The sequence below is a fragment of the Triturus cristatus genome, chromosome 5_2 (assembly GCF_964204655.1).
Source record: "Triturus cristatus chromosome 5_2, aTriCri1.1, whole genome shotgun sequence".
Lineage (NCBI taxonomy): Eukaryota > Metazoa > Chordata > Amphibia > Caudata > Salamandridae > Triturus > Triturus cristatus.
Window position 1 is genome coordinate 216,785,051 of NC_140588.1, and position 17,865 is coordinate 216,802,915.

The 17,865-nt window shown below is 43.8% G+C and overlaps 1 protein-coding gene across 3 annotated transcripts in view; it reads right to left on the reverse strand.

The window, feature by feature from the left end:
* The window catches only part of ZNF236 (zinc finger protein 236), a 1,017,074-nt gene that overhangs the window by 811,063 nt on the left and 188,146 nt on the right, over positions 1 to 17,865 (reverse strand). For all 3 annotated transcript variants that reach the window (XM_085606997.1, XM_085606996.1, XM_085606998.1), the window contains exon 7: positions 16,773 to 16,913. In XM_085606997.1, the coding sequence (XP_085463123.1) occupies positions 16,773 to 16,913 (141 nt within the window). The remainder of the gene's footprint in view (positions 1 to 16,772; positions 16,914 to 17,865) is intronic.

The following is a 17,865-nucleotide window of genomic DNA, read 5'->3' on the forward strand; positions in this document are numbered from 1 at the left end:
CCATTAGCCTGATCGATGATGCCCAAAAGGTCTTCTCCCGTGCTTTTTTCACGAACATCACGGAATAGATGGAGGAGACTAAACTCTTATCTCCCTTCCAAGCATGGTTCAGAAAGAAAATAAGCACCATTGATCAGGTTTTTCGCTTTTCACTACTGGCCTGGAAAACAGTCACTATAGAGAGGGGTAATCTTTATACAGCATTTATCGACTTGAAGTCAGCCTTTGATCTCATCCCCAGACAAAAGTTATGGCAAGTCCTGCATGGGAAGGGTTTTCCACCACCACTCCTCACGTTGGTCATCCGCCTTCACGAGGATAACTTCGCATGGGTTCGCAAGAGCAGCTGACAGACCCAATCAGAGTCGATAGAGGGGTTAGACAAGGTTGCGTGTTGGCGTCCACCTTGTTTTTGCTCTTCATCAATGGAGTGGTCAAACACTTAGCGGAAGTCCCAGCTGATGCCCCTCGCTGGGGAAGATCAAAGTAACAACTCTGCTATTTGCGAATGACACGCTGTTGGTCTTGAAGACCCCCAGTGGCCTCCAACTGCTGTTAGATCTCTATGATTCTTTGTGGGTCGAGAGGCCTGGAGGTCAACACATCGAAAACAAAACTTTTAATATTGAATCCCCAAAAATCCTTTTAATGGAAAATTGACTCTTGGGGGGGCCCTCGAGAGAGTAGTCACATTTGACTTTCTGAGTGTGACCCACTCAGAGGAAATGGCCTGGAAGCACCACATACCAAAGCGGACTCTTCAGCAGAAGCAGACCACTGGGGCTCTGTTGAAGGAGCACAGACGCTCCCATTCAAGACCAATAGCAGCACCACGACAGATTTACGACCATAAAGTAGTGGGCTTTGCTTTGTATGGGGCCGAACTCTGGGGGTTTGAGAACTTAGAGGGTCTCTTAACCACTGAACAAATTTTTGAGATCCCTTTAATCTCTTACCCAAAGCACTCCACTTCTTCCTCTAAGGCTTGATATGGGTAGGCAATCCATTGTGAACAAGGCACGACTATGGCTATCGCTTTTTTAGATGCGCCTGAAACAAACCCCTGAGCTTTCACATTATGCAGCAGCGGCCGATGAGATTTGCAAACTCGACTGTTTTAACAAAATTGGGTGGTTTACCAAAGTTAGATATTCGCAGCAATAGGCTTAGGGAGTTCATGGAACGCCAACGATCCCTGTTCTTTACCAAGTAAAAGGCTGCTTAAATCCCAATATTGGAAATGGGTGGCTCAGACCAACGTAACAGTCACACGGTGGTCGCCTCACAACTGAATTTATGGACTTTAAAACCCAAGTGTCCACGAGCAATATTTGGAGGTCATCACAATCAGGATAGAAAGCTTTATATCCAATTTAGACTTGGATCACTTCCAGTGAACTTCTTTAGAGCTACACTGCCCTGGTTCCCCCAAATCGCACACATTTTTTTTGTTTTCCCAATGTATAACTCCCCGAGACGCAAATGGTTGACACCAGTTTGTAGGTTGCTGGGAACACGATGTAAGCAGGAAGCGCTGCAAATTTTAAAATCGGATTCCAGAACATTTGTTGCGTGCTCGGTAGCTAAGTTTCTTGGAAAAATGTGGATAATCAGAAGGCGCACATTAAAGAAGTGATATGGTGTGCCTTAGAGTTCCTCTTTTCCACTCTCCTAAACTCGCTGAATGACAACTTGCCAGCAGTATTATGCTTTTCTAATATCACTTGTGGTCCAATCTTTTTATGGTGATTTTACAGTGTGATCTTTAATGCACTTTAACAAGGCCTTCCCCTCGGTTAACCACACTTTAGCTTTTTACCTTCTTAACTGATTATTTTTAATTATTTTTATCAGGAGTTATTTCTCCGAATAATAATTAATTGTAATTGTAATTTGTAATTTCTTGTAATGCATCCAATGATCATTTGTCATATAATCAAACCCGATGTTCTGTACTGTAAGCATTTGCACTTTTACGGTCCTAACACACTTAAGGTGTAATTGCAATGTATCCATTTCTACCACTTTGCACTATAAGCATTTGGACTTTTATGGTCGGAACGACCAAATAAAGTTTTACTTGACTTGAGTTGGACTCAGTGCTGATCCTTGTGGTACACCACAGGGTAGAGTAAAGGATGTTGACCGAAGGCCGTTACATTCCAGAAACTGAACTCTGTCAGTGAGAACGGATCTAAGGAGCTTAATGGCAGTGCCTCTGACTCCTATCTCAAACAGATGATTGAGAAGGAGTTCTTGGTTAATGGTATTGAACGCTAGATAGTAAGTAGGCAAGGGAATGGATTGTCCCAAGTGGAACAGAGTGACCACCTTAGGCAGGAAAGAAGTTCTAGTCCTAAGCACCATCTTATCTGCATGGAAGGTTGTAAAGGGAGGCTCAGAGCTAAGGGCCTGCAACTCACTCACCATTCTAGCAGACATAATAGCAACTAAAAAACATAATTTTGAAGGTGAGAAATCTCAACGGGCAACTATGCAAGGGCTCAAAAGGAGAGCACATAAGACACAAGTACAAGATAAAGATCCCACTGAGGCATCATAAACAGAGTGGGAGGAAACTTATTATTGAGGCTTTAATAAATCTCATAACTATAGGAGACTTAAAAATGAAGGTTGATCAGGCAAACAAAAAAATGCTGATAAAGCAGATAGATAGCCTTTAACAGTTGCAACAGCACAACCTTGCTGCACCAGGAACAGCGGAAAACTTAAAACATCTCATAAATGGGTTTTTAAAGGGTCAATTGACTTCTCTCCACACCATTTAATAAATTTTGCCCATCTGCCAGGATAGATCATTTTGGTGGAGTGTCTTCTGGGCGATAAAATAAAGTCCACCACATTAGGTGGCAAAAAGAAAGAACTCAGGTTGTCCCGTTCAATCTTCAGGCATGAAGGTGCAGGCTCTGGAGGTGGGGGTGTAGAACCTGCCACTGCGATTGGGAGAGGGAATATGCCCTAAGTGGGAGACGGAGCGGAGGGCACAATGGGAGATAAAGAAGATCTATGTACCACACCCTTCATGGCCAATCCGGGCCTATTAATAGGACTTGGACCAGGTCTTGGCAAACCTTCCTCAGAGCCCAAGGAATCAAGGGCATGGGGGGGAAACGCATAAAGAAGCTGGAAGCCCCAGTCTATGTGAAACATGTCTCTCAATGCTCCCTGCAAAGGATACTGTAGGCTGCAGAATGATGGTCAGTGCACATTCTCGTGAGTGGCAAACAGGACTAACTGAGAAAACCCCCACATCCTGAAAATGGGATGAATCACTTATGGATCGAGACGTCACTCGTGATCGGTTGAATGCTACCGTAAGAGACTGTCCTCATATACACTCAGAACTCCGGCCTAGTGGTTTACAGTGACACAAACCTGATGGTCCTGAGCCCAGGATCAAAGCTGCAGAGCTTCTCTGCGAAGAAGATACAACCCTACTCCTCCCAGTTTGTTGACATGCAACATCGTGGTAGTATTACCTGTTAAGACCTGAACTGACTGACCACGAAGGGAAGGGAAGGGAAGGGAGGAAGGCCTTGAGAGCTAAATATATCTTCCACAATTCTAGAAGATTGTTGCACATCAATCTTCTGACTGGAGACAAAAGACCTTTAAACTCCAGATCACAAAGATGAGCTCCTCACCCTAGAGTGGAAGCTTTCCTTAGCACTGTGGCCATTGAAGGAGGAGAGTGAAACTGCTTTCCTCGAGACAGATTGCCGGACACAACCCAACATTGAAGATCGCCACAGTGTCTCTGGAGATCTTGACCAAATCCTCGAGATTTCCCTTGTGTTGAAACCAGTGCTTGTGGAGGCACCACTGAAGAGCCCTCATGTGCCAGTGTGCATGATTGAGCAGCAGAATGCAGGAAGCTAAAAGACTGAGGCGGCGCAAGACATTCATGCACTAAAGCTCGATTCTGAAACGGCAGAATCATAGCCTTTATGTCTTGGATTCTTTCAGGAGGCAGGAAGGCATGACTCACTGTAGTGTCCTGTACTGCCCCTATAAACAGGTTGCACTGAGAGGGCTCTAGGTGAGATTTGGATACATTTATCAAAACCCCCAAGCTGAACAACAGCTGTGCTGTCAACTGCAAATGGTGCAACACCATCTCAGACTATCTCGCTTTGAGCTGCCAATTGTCTTGATACGGGAATACCGGAATCCCCGACCTTCTGAGATGTGCTGCCACCACTGCCATCACCTTTGTGATGGTGCGGAAGTAAAGCCAAAAGGAATGACTGCAAACAGATGATGCAGAGTCACCATCGTAAAACGGAAATACTTCAGATGCAATTTCACTGGGACTGGGAATGTGAAAATACGCATACTGTAAACCGAATGAAACCATCCAGTCTTCCATCTCCAGCACAAGGAGGACCTGTTCTAGGGTCAACATGTTCGACTTTTCCTGTTTGAGAAATAAGTTCAAAATCTTGAGTTCGAGGATAGGCCGGAATGACCATCTTTTTAGGGAATCGGGAAGTACCAGGAATAGCATCCCTGACCCTGTCCATGTTCTGGAACCAACTCTATTGCACCCTTCTGAAGCAGCGTTTGCACCTCCTGTTGGAGAAGTGGAAGATGCTCTTCTGACCAAATCCCTTGTCTGGGGGGGAAAAGGAGGAGGATACTCCTGGAAGGGTAGGGCATGCCCATTTATTATGATGTCTAAGACAAGAGGTCTGTAGTGACAGACCTTCAATGAGGCAGAAATAGGTCACCCCTCCTCCCACTGGACAAACATGCTCTAAGATGGTAAAGATGGTGAAGCTAGAGCTACTTTCCTGCAACAATGGCTGGGGAGGAGGAGGAGGAGGCTGGTTGATAGGCAGAACCACGCTGATTACCTCTACCTCTGCCACTTCCCCTGTAGAAGATTTTAGCCTTGTTGCTGCTTTTGCTGCAGCAAAATTCCTTTCTTGAAAGGACAGGTTCCTTGAAAACCCCCAAAACCTGCAAAATAGTCTATAATCTTTATGCTGGGACTGAAGCCCTAAGGATCTCGCAGTCGCCTTGCTGTCTTTAAACCTCTGCAGTGCAAAATCAGGCTTGGCCCCACACAACAAGACCCACCGAAGGGCAAATCCAAAAGAGTAGACTGAACATCTGGCAAGAAGCCTGATGCCGTCAACCAGGCATGTCTTTTTGTTGCAAACCCATGGCTCTTGCCACAGAGTCTACAATGTCCAGCATTGAATAACCTGGAGGGTCACCGCCTGGGCATCAGATCTCCAAGGTCATTTCTCAGAGCTGTTGACTTTACAGCAACTTTGGGATGACCTCCCTTGCGGAGTCCATAAAGGCATGCACATAACGCCCCAACAAGCATGTAGCATTTGTAGACTTAAAGGCCATACTCCCAGAAACAAAAGATGCTCTTTGCCGACAGCTCCATCCTCTTAAGACTCCCTATTTGCAGAAGTAGTAGGGAAGGATTCCGATTACAATTTAGAGGAGCAAAAAGCCTGAACCACCAAGCTTTCAGGCGTGGGGTGCGAGGATAAAAATGCAGATCTCCTGGAGCTGGCTTACATCTTCTAGCCACTGATCCTGACACCGCAGCAGAGGACATTAGCTTTTGCCAGATCTCAAGTATGAGCTTCGTCAAAGCCTCATTAAAGGGCAACAATGGCACGGAAGAAGAGGCAGTGGAATGAAGCACCTCTATAAGTATGTTGGACTTCAATTCGGCAGAAGGGAGAGGGAAGTCCAAAATATCCACAGCCTTTCTCATCACTGCAAGATAAGACATTACCTCTGGAAGTGCCGAACCTTTAGGAGATTGTAACTTCCACTGTGGGGAGGTATCCAGGCCACTAGCCTCATCTAATGCCTCAAAGTCCAGATCAAATTCTATAATCTCTCCTTTTTAACACCTCCATGCTCCTCTTTATAATTCTCTTCCTCCATCAATCTCTGAACTTTCCTTCGAGATTGATCCTTTGCGTCGCCAGCGCCAGAGACGGCACCGGTGACTTCGGTACTGGCGCAGAAGGTTGATCCGAAGGTGGCAGTCGGGAAGTCCGCTCTGGATGAACCGGCACAAGCTCAGATTCAGACAGCACTGGAGTTGGCTCGTGTGACACCAAAGAATCATGCCCTTGCTAAAATGGCAACGGTATCAACTGTCTCGGCACCGGCGGAGGCCAGCCCACCAGAGTCCTGTGCATGGACAGCATAAAGGGTGCCTGCTGGTGTTGAGCCGGATATCCGACAAGAGAATAGGATAGCAGACCCATGGGGCCCACAGGCGCACTAGATGGAGTCACAGCCCCCGCAAAAATGCTGAACATGGCATTAAGAAATGTGGAAGGATCCGAACCCGGAGTCGGGAATATCAGATATACGGGATCCTGGTTCAAGGGCACTGGTGCCATACGAGGTACCACCAAATCCAGATGCGGTACTGACTGCCCTGTTGGAGTCTTCGGCCTCAGAGCCAGAGGTGGAGTCGTAGGCCTTGTAGCAAGGGATGAAGCTGGAGATTGAGTTGGCGACAACTCTTCTCTATGCATCCAAGGTTCTGGATCTGGGGACGCTGACCTCTTCGAACCACCTTTCGAAGAATGACGCCGAGACCCATGGTGCCGCTTCTTCTTATGTTTCCTTGTAGAAGACCTCGAAGTGTGGGGTGACGGCGAATCCGAACGAGGTCGAGACCTCTTACGACCTCTCTTCTGCTTCTTAGCTTTCGCCATTAACAACTTTGCTTCCCTTTCTTTCAAGGCATTCGGGTTCATTTGGTGACACGACGAGTAAGCTTCAAAGTCATGGTCCAATGACAAACACCACAGACAGTCTTCGTGAGGGTCAGTGATGGACACCTGACCACCATATAGTCTACATGGTTTAAAGCCCAACTTTGTCAATGGAGACATCTTCAACAGCAACTAAGTTGCACCAACAGAAAATGGAGAGCCTGGATAAAAACAGTTACACGTAGACGGCATGGAAAGAAAAGGAACCAACGTCAGCACGCTGACGAGGTCTTCTTATGGCTCCAATGACACAGCGCGAAGTCACGTGCGAAGCCCTGCAGTAGGAATCCTAGTCGGCGTAGGAGAGCTATGGAGAAACTTTTCCACGGAATGCTGCGCATTATATTCAATAGGTGAGGAATCCACAGGCAGATGTATCTATCGGAATAAAATCACTACAACAGGAATAACCAGTTTCTCAGTACATCTAAAACAAATACACATGATATCATTAAAACAGCAAGAAGGCTCTTTAAAAGCAATAAGAATAAGAGGAACATTTGTAACTTGTTAAAAATATAATCAAAAACACCCTAAAACCTACTTCTACGTGCTACATTTAGAGCATGGAAAGCAGAGCAACTTGCAGTCTAGAGTTTAAGGAGAAGAGACGCACTGCATACCTCGATGATAGCAAGGGTGGGGTTATCAGAGGAGGCGTGAGGGCAGATTTCTCTGCGAAGGGCAAACAAAATCTGCGGTAGCAGCCTTCCTCCAAGACTCTGCTTTAGCACTAAGACAGATGTAGCGTCTTTGAAGTGCGCCAGCAGTAGGTGAGATCATCTTTTAACATAATCTTGTGCGATAATCTGGATGAAGGACCTCTCCTGACAAGCAGTCAAATTCAGTCCTTCTATACTAAATCTCATCAGAGATTGGAATTTCTGATATAAGAGGACGTCAATTCAGACTACAGTATTTTGGGTATACATCTGTACTTGTTCTTATTGGACCTTGACATGGTGATAAGTAGACACTTGACCCAGACTGATGTCACATAGGTGTTATATCTGTCATTACTTGAACAACTAGACACTTCACAGTTCTTAGAAAGAGAAGGTTAGACAACATCTGCGTCTAATAGCAGACATGACAATGATTCTGTATCAAAATGAGAAAGAAGGCAGCCTCCACTGTCTAAAATGGCGATCTCCATTGGTTAAAATGGTGATCTCCATTGATTAAAATGGTGACAGGGACTACTTAAAATGGAGTTAGACAAGTCAGACTTTAGGAGCTTTACGTCAGACTCTCAGCTTGCTGTGGGGAATATTCAAATAGAACATAAATATGTAAAAGATACAACATAGGAAAACACAATGCTTCCCTTATCCTGATATCTCCTAACAAAGTTAAATCTAAAATCTTCTAAGTCTTCCAATTATTGATAACAGATGTATATGACTAGAAGGGAAGCCCCAAGCAAATAAGTCAACTTATTCAGGAACAATCTTTCTGATGGATACTAAATATGCAGGTTGCTCAGGCACCACAGTGGATCCAGAAGCTTGACATAGCTCTCCTGCCCCAATTCGTGGCACCTGAGCTCCCTGATCTATTTCCCAGATGTGCATTACAAAGAAATATATGGCACCACCTCAGGGCACTGACATCAGAGACCGGTACTTTTTTTCCACATCCTTAGAAGTGGAGATATTGCCCACAAAAATGACAGTCCATCAAAAGAGAGGGAGTGGGGTGGGACTAGGAGCAAGATCAAGGTCCAGAACCCATACTCCCATAAAGCAATGTATAGAGATTTAGACAGATCATGGCCACAATCACAGACGTTGGTTGGTGGTAGAGATTTCCATGAAGTGGTAGACACGCCTTTCAAACTCCTAGTAGGTTCTAAGTCAGATGACTTCTGATGAGCCCTTTTAAATAACCCAGCGTCGAAATGTCAACATATTCCCCCTTGGTTCATAAATCCAATGCAATCGATATGAATGAGTACTAACCCACAATCAGATCCTCATCAAAACCATAGGTTGACCAGGGTTGTACAGCGTCTTATGACTTTACCAACTCACCAGAGCACTGGTCATCTGCACTTTGTATATATTGTTATTCTGTGGACTTTGGAGAGTATACACAAAGAAAACCCATGTCAGTATTTTTTGTTTCATTCAACCGAAACATTCTCTCTGTATTGTTCGAATTATTACATGGACTGTGGGACTCTTTAACTAATTGTGGGACTCCACCTAGCTAAATAATACCCACAGCACACTGTGTACATTTCTAATACTTACCCTGGTCCCCGTGGGCATACAGGGTTGTCCTTGTAACATATTACATACACCAAATCAATGTCACAGGCCAAAGCCAATTGTTTTTTTTTTTTTTTTAACCACGTCCTGCTAGTCACTCACAACTTTCACAAAATGGTCACAAAGCTGGACGAGAAGGTTTGGAATAACAATTTGTGCCATTTTCTACAATGAATGAGAATAACAGGAGAGAAGACAAGCTGAATTTGTGGAGCAAATGACAAGTGTCCCAGAAGAGAATACCTTCCACCTCATTGCTCTTTGATGCCTATCTGACAAAGTAGAGGAAAAGGAGTCGGGGTTCTGCTCGATGGAAGCGTGGGCAAAAAGTTAAACTGTAACCTGTGACTTTGTCTAGGAAGAAAGATTTCAAACTGCAACTCTAGAACTGATAATATGTACATTCAAAGAAGAGCCAATGAATCCAGATTCCTCCAACCTAGGGATGGCTACAGTACTCTGGACTGGATTCAGGCAGCAACAAAGTACCCCACAAACAAACACAAACACACACACAAAATAACTGGCATTTAAAACAGCAAAACAATTTCCTTATATTTAGCCACAGCAGAACATTGTGTTCAAAGCAATGACATAAGTCCTGCTGTCCTTGGATTCCACTCTATTTTTTTTTGTTTTTTGTTTTCATATTTTTATTTTATTTTCCACATTGCACATTTATGTTCATCAATACATGTTTTCGCCAACCAAAATATCGTATTTAACATTGGGAGTTATTCATAAAATAAAACACATCATATCATAATTAGACTTAATGAGTCAAGAATTCAAGAAACCCCCTGAGCCCTCCACTCTCTACCCTATCCCTTCCCTCCAGTGTGGTAATGGGTTCCAAATTCTTACACCTAGAGCTCTCCCTGCTCTTCCCTTCCTGGCATATATAGGTTTTTCCAAATTAAATGTGGAAATTAAGTTCGCCAGCCATGTTTGCATGGGCGGGGGGGTTGTATCAAGCCAGGCCCTAGATAAAGTTGATCTATAAACAGCCATAGTCATGAATAGAAATTCTTTATCAACATTCCTAGTATTCTCAATCCGACCTATTCCCAACAATATCAACATGGGGTTTAGTAATATCTGTAAGCCTAATGCCTGAGCCAAAAAATTCTCAATATCCCTGATTAGCGTATATAATTGAGGACAGGTAGCAAACATGTGTATTATATCTGCATTAGCTGAGCTGCAACGAGGGCAGGTAGTCCCGTTCGTACCACCCCATTTAGCTATTCTATCTGGTGTATAGTACAGTGAAAACAATGTTTTATAATGTTGCGATTGCAGGGGAGCCGAACACAGTATAGTACATCCCAAATCCAACGACTCCTGAAAATCATTAGATTCACCTTGAAGTTTCTCCATCCACTTATGTTTATGTTTATCCAGATCATCCACTTTAGTTTGGACTAATAAAGCATACGCTGATCTAATCGTATGTTGTCCACCAGTAGTTAGAATCTCCAGAAAGTCGTTGGTTTGGAACCCTGCTACACCGCCCTGTTTGTTACCCAGGAAGCTCCTTATCTGCAGATATTTAAAGAAATCCCTGTTACTTAAATCAAATGTCCTTGCCAGTACGCTAAACTGTACTATTCCCCCTGAATCTTTCAAATCCCCAATTTGCTTAATACCTTTTTGGTCCCAGCCGGACATAACTGAATCTAAAAAAATTTCAGCGGGAAAGGATCTATTATTGTATAGTCTAATGTACCTATGAAATCTACCCAGCCCCATTTTTTTCAAGAAAGCATTCCATACCTTAATAGCCGCCGCTAAGGTTTTGAACTGTTTTCTTTTAAGACTCCCAAAATCAATATGTTGTAATAAACGATTTTCTGTCTCTTGGCCCAGCAGAATTGCATAAACATCCGTCGATGAGGAAGTGACTTTCTGTGAGATCCCCCCTCCTCCGATTAAACCCTGCATGTATTGAAGGGCAGTTGCCATATAGTACAGTCTAAAATCCGGTGCTCCCCATCCTCCTCTTTCTCTAGGTAGAGACATATATCTATATGCTCTGCGTGTTTTCCCGTGCGCCCATATAAACCTATTGAGAATACCCTCCAGCATGTTAAACCATTTACATTCAAAAAATAGTGGTATTGCTCTAAATAAATAGAGAAATTTAGGCAGAATCGTCATTTTCACCATATTAGTGACCCCAACTAAAGAGAGATGCAGGTTATTTACTCTATCTAAGTCCACTTTTACTTTAGCCAGTACAGGGGTCATATTTACCTCAACAATAACGTTGATGTTAGCTGTAATTACTATACCAAGATACATAGCTGATGGAACCACCCTGGAATCGGCACATAAGGTGTAGTTTTTCTTAACTATCAATGTCTTTGATTTATTCAAACTATAACCTGACAGTTGTCCAAACTTAGTGGCTTCACGTTCTACCTCCATTATAGCCATCTCAGGGTCAGGGGTTAATATAGCCACATCGTCAGCATATGCAAGAATTTTTACTTTTCTGCCATTCACAACCATTGGGCGAATCCCATCATTTTTCTCCAGGTGTCTTAACAAAGGCTCAAGAAATAATGCAAAAAGGAGGGGGGACGAGGGACAGCCCTGTCTTGTCCCCCTAAAAATTTTAACTACATCCGTATACCATCTATTCACTCTAATTCTGGCGGTACGTCTTTTATATAGAGCTTGAATAGCTGTTATATAACCTTCCCCTATACCACTCCATCTTAGAACTGGCCAAAGATATTCCCAGGCGACCCTATCGAAGGCTTTTTCAGCGTCTAAAAACAGTGCTGCAATAGGGTCACACAGGGTTCCTGCGGCATCAAACATTGTGATGACTGTCCTCACATGTTGAGTGGTTCCCGTGCCTGGAATGAAACCGTGTTGCGATGGACTTACAAGCTGCTCTATATTCTCTGCAAGCCTTGTCGCCAGGATTTTGGAGTAGATTTTAACGTCCGAATTCATGAGGGTAATCGGTCTATATGAGGCCGGATGTATAGGAGGCTTCCCTTTTTTTGGTATAACTACAATATCTGCCCCTCCCCAGGTCTCCGGAGGGTAACCTCCTCGTTGCGTATGTAGCATTATATTGAACATCTCACCAAGTACCTTATTCTGGAACCGTTTATAAAATTCACCGGAATCTGGTCTGAGGCCCTTCTAATCTCCTCTAGCTGAAAAGGGGCGTCTAATATCTCTCTATCGTCTGGCGGTAAAGCGGACGAAGAAATGTCGCTCAGATATCTTTCTAGATCAACTGGGTCCCTTAAGTCCTCCGGAGAATACAAATTAGTATAAAACTTATGGAAAGATTTTCTAATAAAATCTGAGTCAGTACCCAGATTTCCCTGATGGTCCTGAATCTCCTTAATATCGGCCTTTGCTGTGCGCTGTCTAGTTCTGACCGCAAGAATATGTCTGACTCACTCGCTTAGTTCATAAGTATCTTGTTTGTGTGCCAGATATTTTTCAGCAGCTTTTGAGGTAATACCCTCCATAGCATCTCCCTTAAGAGTAACCAATCTGAATATAAAGGAGTCCAGTGGGATTCCCTGCGTCGTGGCTATAACCAAATTTTCTTCCGCTATATATAGCTTGAGCCTTATATCTTCAAGGTGCCTCCTTTCCCTTTTCCGTCTTGCTATTACGAAACTCATCGTTTCCCCCCGAACCCCAGCCTTAAAGCAATCCCAAACTACACCTGGGGGCGCCGTGCCTCTATTGTCTTCCCAATAATTTGTTATCCACCTCTCCATATGTCTCTGATATGTCTCATCTTTTAGTAAACTACGTTCAAAGGTCCACTGAGTTTCCGTAGTACTTATCTGAGTGGTATTTAATGTTAAGACGAGTGGATTATGATCGGATATGATCCTAGGTTGTTTCTCTATTTTTGAGTGATGGATTAAAGAATTGGAAATTAAAAAATAATCTAACCTGACCAATACTTTATGTGGTAGGGAAAAGAAGGTACTGCCATCTAAGAAGGGATGATATTTCAACCATGGGTCCCCAAGGGAATTATGCTGAACCATATCGGCAAGAGCTATATGTGATTTTTTCTTTCTCCCTAGGTACCTCCCCCTAGGTACTGCAAAAGAGCTTGTTGGGTCGTGGATATTAAAACCCCCACAGCATATAATAGGTTCCGGCCACTGCGGCAATTCAATATCCATAAACTGCCAAATATCAGGGTCGTCTCCAGTAGATCCATATATGGTTACTAATGTAAACCGTGTCCCCTTCCAACATAAATCAACCATGACCCATCTTCCCCATTGATCCTCATTTTTCCTATACACCACCAGGTCCCTAAATCTTCCTAATATTGCTACCCCCCTGGTTCTGGTGTTTTGTTTACTTGCCACTAATACATCGAATCCCAGTTGTTTCAAAAGGTATAACTGTGCTGCTTCGATATGTGTCTCTTGAAGACATACCAGATCTAACTGTAAAAATCTCAGTAACCCTGCTACCTTTGCCCTTTTCCTAGGATCATTAAGTCCACATACGTTGATCGAGGCAATTTTACAGGGCATTAAGGGATATCAACAGGTTCTTACTCAGATCCAACTTAACATTATTTAACATAAAGATATACCAGTCTACTGTCGCTTGATATTGTCTACACCATCTGAATTGTACGCGCGATGTCCCCCACAAAACGAAAACTAAAGAAGCAATGTGCTTTATCAAACCCAAGAAATACCAAAATTTTAACCCTTGTGGTATGACCCCCCACCCCAACCCACCCCGCACCCCCCCCCTTCCCCCACACCCCCCCCTGTACAGGCAAATAGGTCCACAGGACCTATGTGTAGTCGGTCTGAGCTGCGACAATCGCGCCCCTCTCCCATCCCCTCTCTCCTTACGGACATTGATTCTTCAACTCATCTATATACTGCTGGGCTTTGATCTCTGAAAAAAATATCATAACTCTCCCTCTAGTGACCACTTTTAATTTAGCGGGGAACAATAAGTAAGCCTCTGAACCTAGCCCCTGAAATTTAGAGATCAACTGCCTCAGCCTCCACCTCCATTCAACAGTGACATGGCAGAAGTCTGGCCAGGCGAAGAAAGAAATACCCTCAAATGATCTCTTAGAATCCGGTCTAGCTTTCTCGATTATTTCCTGCCTTAATAGAAAATTTCCTAAGTATACTAAGATGGCTCGTGGGAAAGCGGTATTCACTCCACCACCATCCTCGCCACTAGACCCCTGCGTTTTTTTGAGTGTGAAGGAAAATCTGTGCGCTCTCTGAACTTCCCTGTCCCACTGCCACTGAGACTCCGGGAATGCCCCTCTAAGTAGATTGATCACATAGCGCCTTGTGTCCTGCCCTTCCAAACCCTCAGCCACACCCAAAATTCTGATATTATTGCGCCTTTGACGGTTTTCAAAATCCTCCATTTTCCACTGGAGGTCCTCAGCCATCTTCTCTTGTGCCTCTTTAAAGTTTTGCCAATTACTGTGGTCGTCTTCGAGCTTGCTCGTACGCTCTTCCACCTCAGTGACTCTTCCCACCAAATCCTCAATATAGTTTATTTGTCTTTCTTAATGAGGATTGTATTTTCTTAGCATCCTGTCTTGCTTTCCGACTCACAGCTCTAGCCTCTGCTTGCATCTGTTTCAGCGTGCTAAGCAGAGTGTCAAAAGAAGCGGACTGTTTCATTGGCCCAGTAGTGTCCTCAGCCCGATACACCTGGGAAGTAGCCGAATAATCCCAAAGCAGCCCCTTTTCGGCTTCTCCCAATCCGCCATTCTGTGCATTTTTTGACTTGGGCTTTAACTGTCTCTTTCTCAGGGTTGAGTCTCTCGCTGTACCTATATCCTCCTCAGAGGAATTGGTGTCTGAAAGCAATACTTCTTCATCTTCATCGTCATCTCGCTCCTCTCAGAGCTCTTCACTTGAGTGTACTGAATCCGAATCCTCATTAAGTGAAAAAAATCTCTCTCCTTCACCCGAGCCCACCTCAGCCTTTTCGGTTCTCCCCTCTCTAGGATCATGCAATTTCTGCTTATTTGTCTCTTTTTTTTCTCCCCCCCCAAGCTAGCAGAGCTTCCCCAGGTAGCTAGGACTTTGTTAGGGGGGGTTCGGGGTTTTTGGGAGTTTTTGGAGGAGTTTTTGGGGGCATGTAGTTCAGCTTCAAGTACCAAAATGGCACTCAGCATATCTGTATCGTTCTCATTATCCCCCGTTTCCCTCCTCTCACCAGTAGCTGCGAGTCCTGACTCGCCCCGCTCAATGCAAAGAAATCCTACCGGAGAGGCCACACCGAGATTCAATCCAAGCTTCGATGCCTCTTGCTCGCATTCTCCCACAGACTGCAGAGCCTGCTGCTGTTGATGTTGCTTAGCAGCGGGAGCGTCTGTAACTGACGTACCTCCAGCGTCTCCCGCGTCCCCGAGGACGCTCCCCGGTTCGCTGGCTCCGGGTCTGTGACAGCCAACTCCGTTTGGCGTTCGATTGCCTGCTAGTCCGTGATGACCGGAGAATGCCTCTGTCAAGGTGGGTTGTCTGAGGAGGGTCTCTCTGGGTTTAGGTTTGGTTTTGCTTTTGTCACCTCTGTCAACTTTTTCCGCCGTACTCGGAGCGTGTTTGAAGGGCGGCTTGCTCTTAGCATCGCCTGGTTGACAGCCTGTTACATTAGCTCCTAGTATATCAGTCTTCTCCCCTCTTCGTGTCTCAGTCGTCTTTTTATTCAGCTGCAGTATCGCCTTCCAAATTGCCCCTGGTTCCTTAGTGCTAGTATCCAGAGTAATTATCTCACTTTGATCCTTTGGGGGGTAATTACAATTTTCTGTTTGCTCCTTCGTTTTCGCCTTTTCTTTCGTTTTATCACTTTTTGTGGGCCGAGGCGGCATTGTGCTCAACTGTGTATATCGTACCTTTATACAATCCACGGCCCTGGCAAATCTTCTCAAACTTTCTCTCAGCCAATATAGTTCTGCCGTTATGTAATCTTTAATCTCCAAGACAAGTGGAGACATCAATGAATCCGGTTAAAGTCAAATTGCTCCAGTAATTCTAAAACCGAAAGGAGAATAATAATCCGGAGCCTACTAACTGCATTTCAGATGGGAGAGAGGTCATATGCGACCGCTTAGCACAGCTCACTCACGGCCATCTTGCCTCTCCTCGGGTTCAGCCCCTTGGATTCCACTCTAGATAAAAATGGTGTCACGAATGGCCCTTTAGTATGTAAAAGGAAAGAGCCAAGGCTGAACTAAACATAGGCATAGTTTAGTGATTAGTAGTTCATATGAGTCACACTCACACATCATGGATCCGTATTTTTATTTCGAGAAGTGAGAAAACACTGGATGGCAGGACTTTTGCCATTGACTGCAAACTCATATTTTGGAGCATAAATGTGTGAAAAATGTATTTTGTAAACACACATGGTAGGAGCTTTGTGTATAAAACAAAATGGTCTGATCCACACAAGCAACACCTATCTCGATTTCCTGAATGGCAAGTTTTCAAAAATACTTTGGTTGGTGGTTCCGTGGTGTTTGCCCACAATTAGTTTTTTGCACCACAATTCCTAGCATTAGAAAATCTTGGAGGAAAATATAAACAATAATGTAGGAATCTAACATTTGTCACTAATTCACAGCACAATCAAATTGCCATACAAAATGAAAACTAAATTAAGTCTACATATGTTTACTAAATATACAACTGAGGATTTAAAATGCAATTACCGAATCTTCACATGGACCAGCAGAGATGGTTATATTCTGAGACATTCCAACATGCATCTTGCTAAAGTGCGTATTTAAGCTACCAATGCTTTTAAAGTTGCAGCTGCATTCTGAGCAGTGAAATATAGGACCATCCGGATCCTGTTGGGCATATGGAAAAGAAAAAAAACACAAGTTTGTATGTCAATATGGGGAAAATGATTTCATCTCAACATTTTAACACTGATAAATAAAAAATAGAAAACGCTGAAAAAAATGCACCAAAAATGAACATCAAAATAAAAAGTTTACAAATAAGACTTTAAAACAAGTTTCATTAACATATTCTGTAGCCCACCTTTCCAGTCCAACATGCTTTTTCCAACTTGTGTCCCACTTGTCAATTAACTTTTTGGCACAATTGCCTATGTAATTGGTGAATTAAAGCCAACAAAAATACAAATAATGAAATTAACGCAGATATAAATTTACATTATCTACAGCACACCATTAGAAAATATTGTCAATGTAACAGAATTCCAATTTTTTGCCTAAAATATTTTTCTATTGCTGTGAATGATATTTAACTATGCCATCTATATCTGCTTTACAATCAACTCCTGCTACAAAAGAACAAGCATTGGCAAAGTCAATAGGTCTTAGCCATGCAAGAGCTATTAGCTTTGCGAATACGTTTTAGCCATGTTGTACACCAGCTTGGCTGCTGTTCAGCATGGCTAAAGGTCAGTGTCGGAAAGTAGAGTGTTGTGGATTACAGTGGAGTGTTATGAAGTGGCATAGAGAGTCGTGGAGTGGTGTGGAGTTGAGTAAAGTAAAGGGTCATGGAGATGCGTTGAGTGACATAGTATTGTGGAGGAACTAGAGTGTTGTAGAGTGGAAGGGCGTAGAGTGCAGTCGAAGGTCAGAGTGAATTGGTATGGGGTGTTGTGAAGTGGTGTGGCGTAGAGGCTGTTGCGTATAGTGTTGTAAAGCAGTGTGGCTTAGAGCAGAGTAGATTGTTGAAAAGTGGAATGGCATAGAGTGGAGTAGTGTAGTTGAGTGGAATGACAGTGGAGTAGAGTATTGTAGTGTGGAGTGGCACAGACTGTCCTAG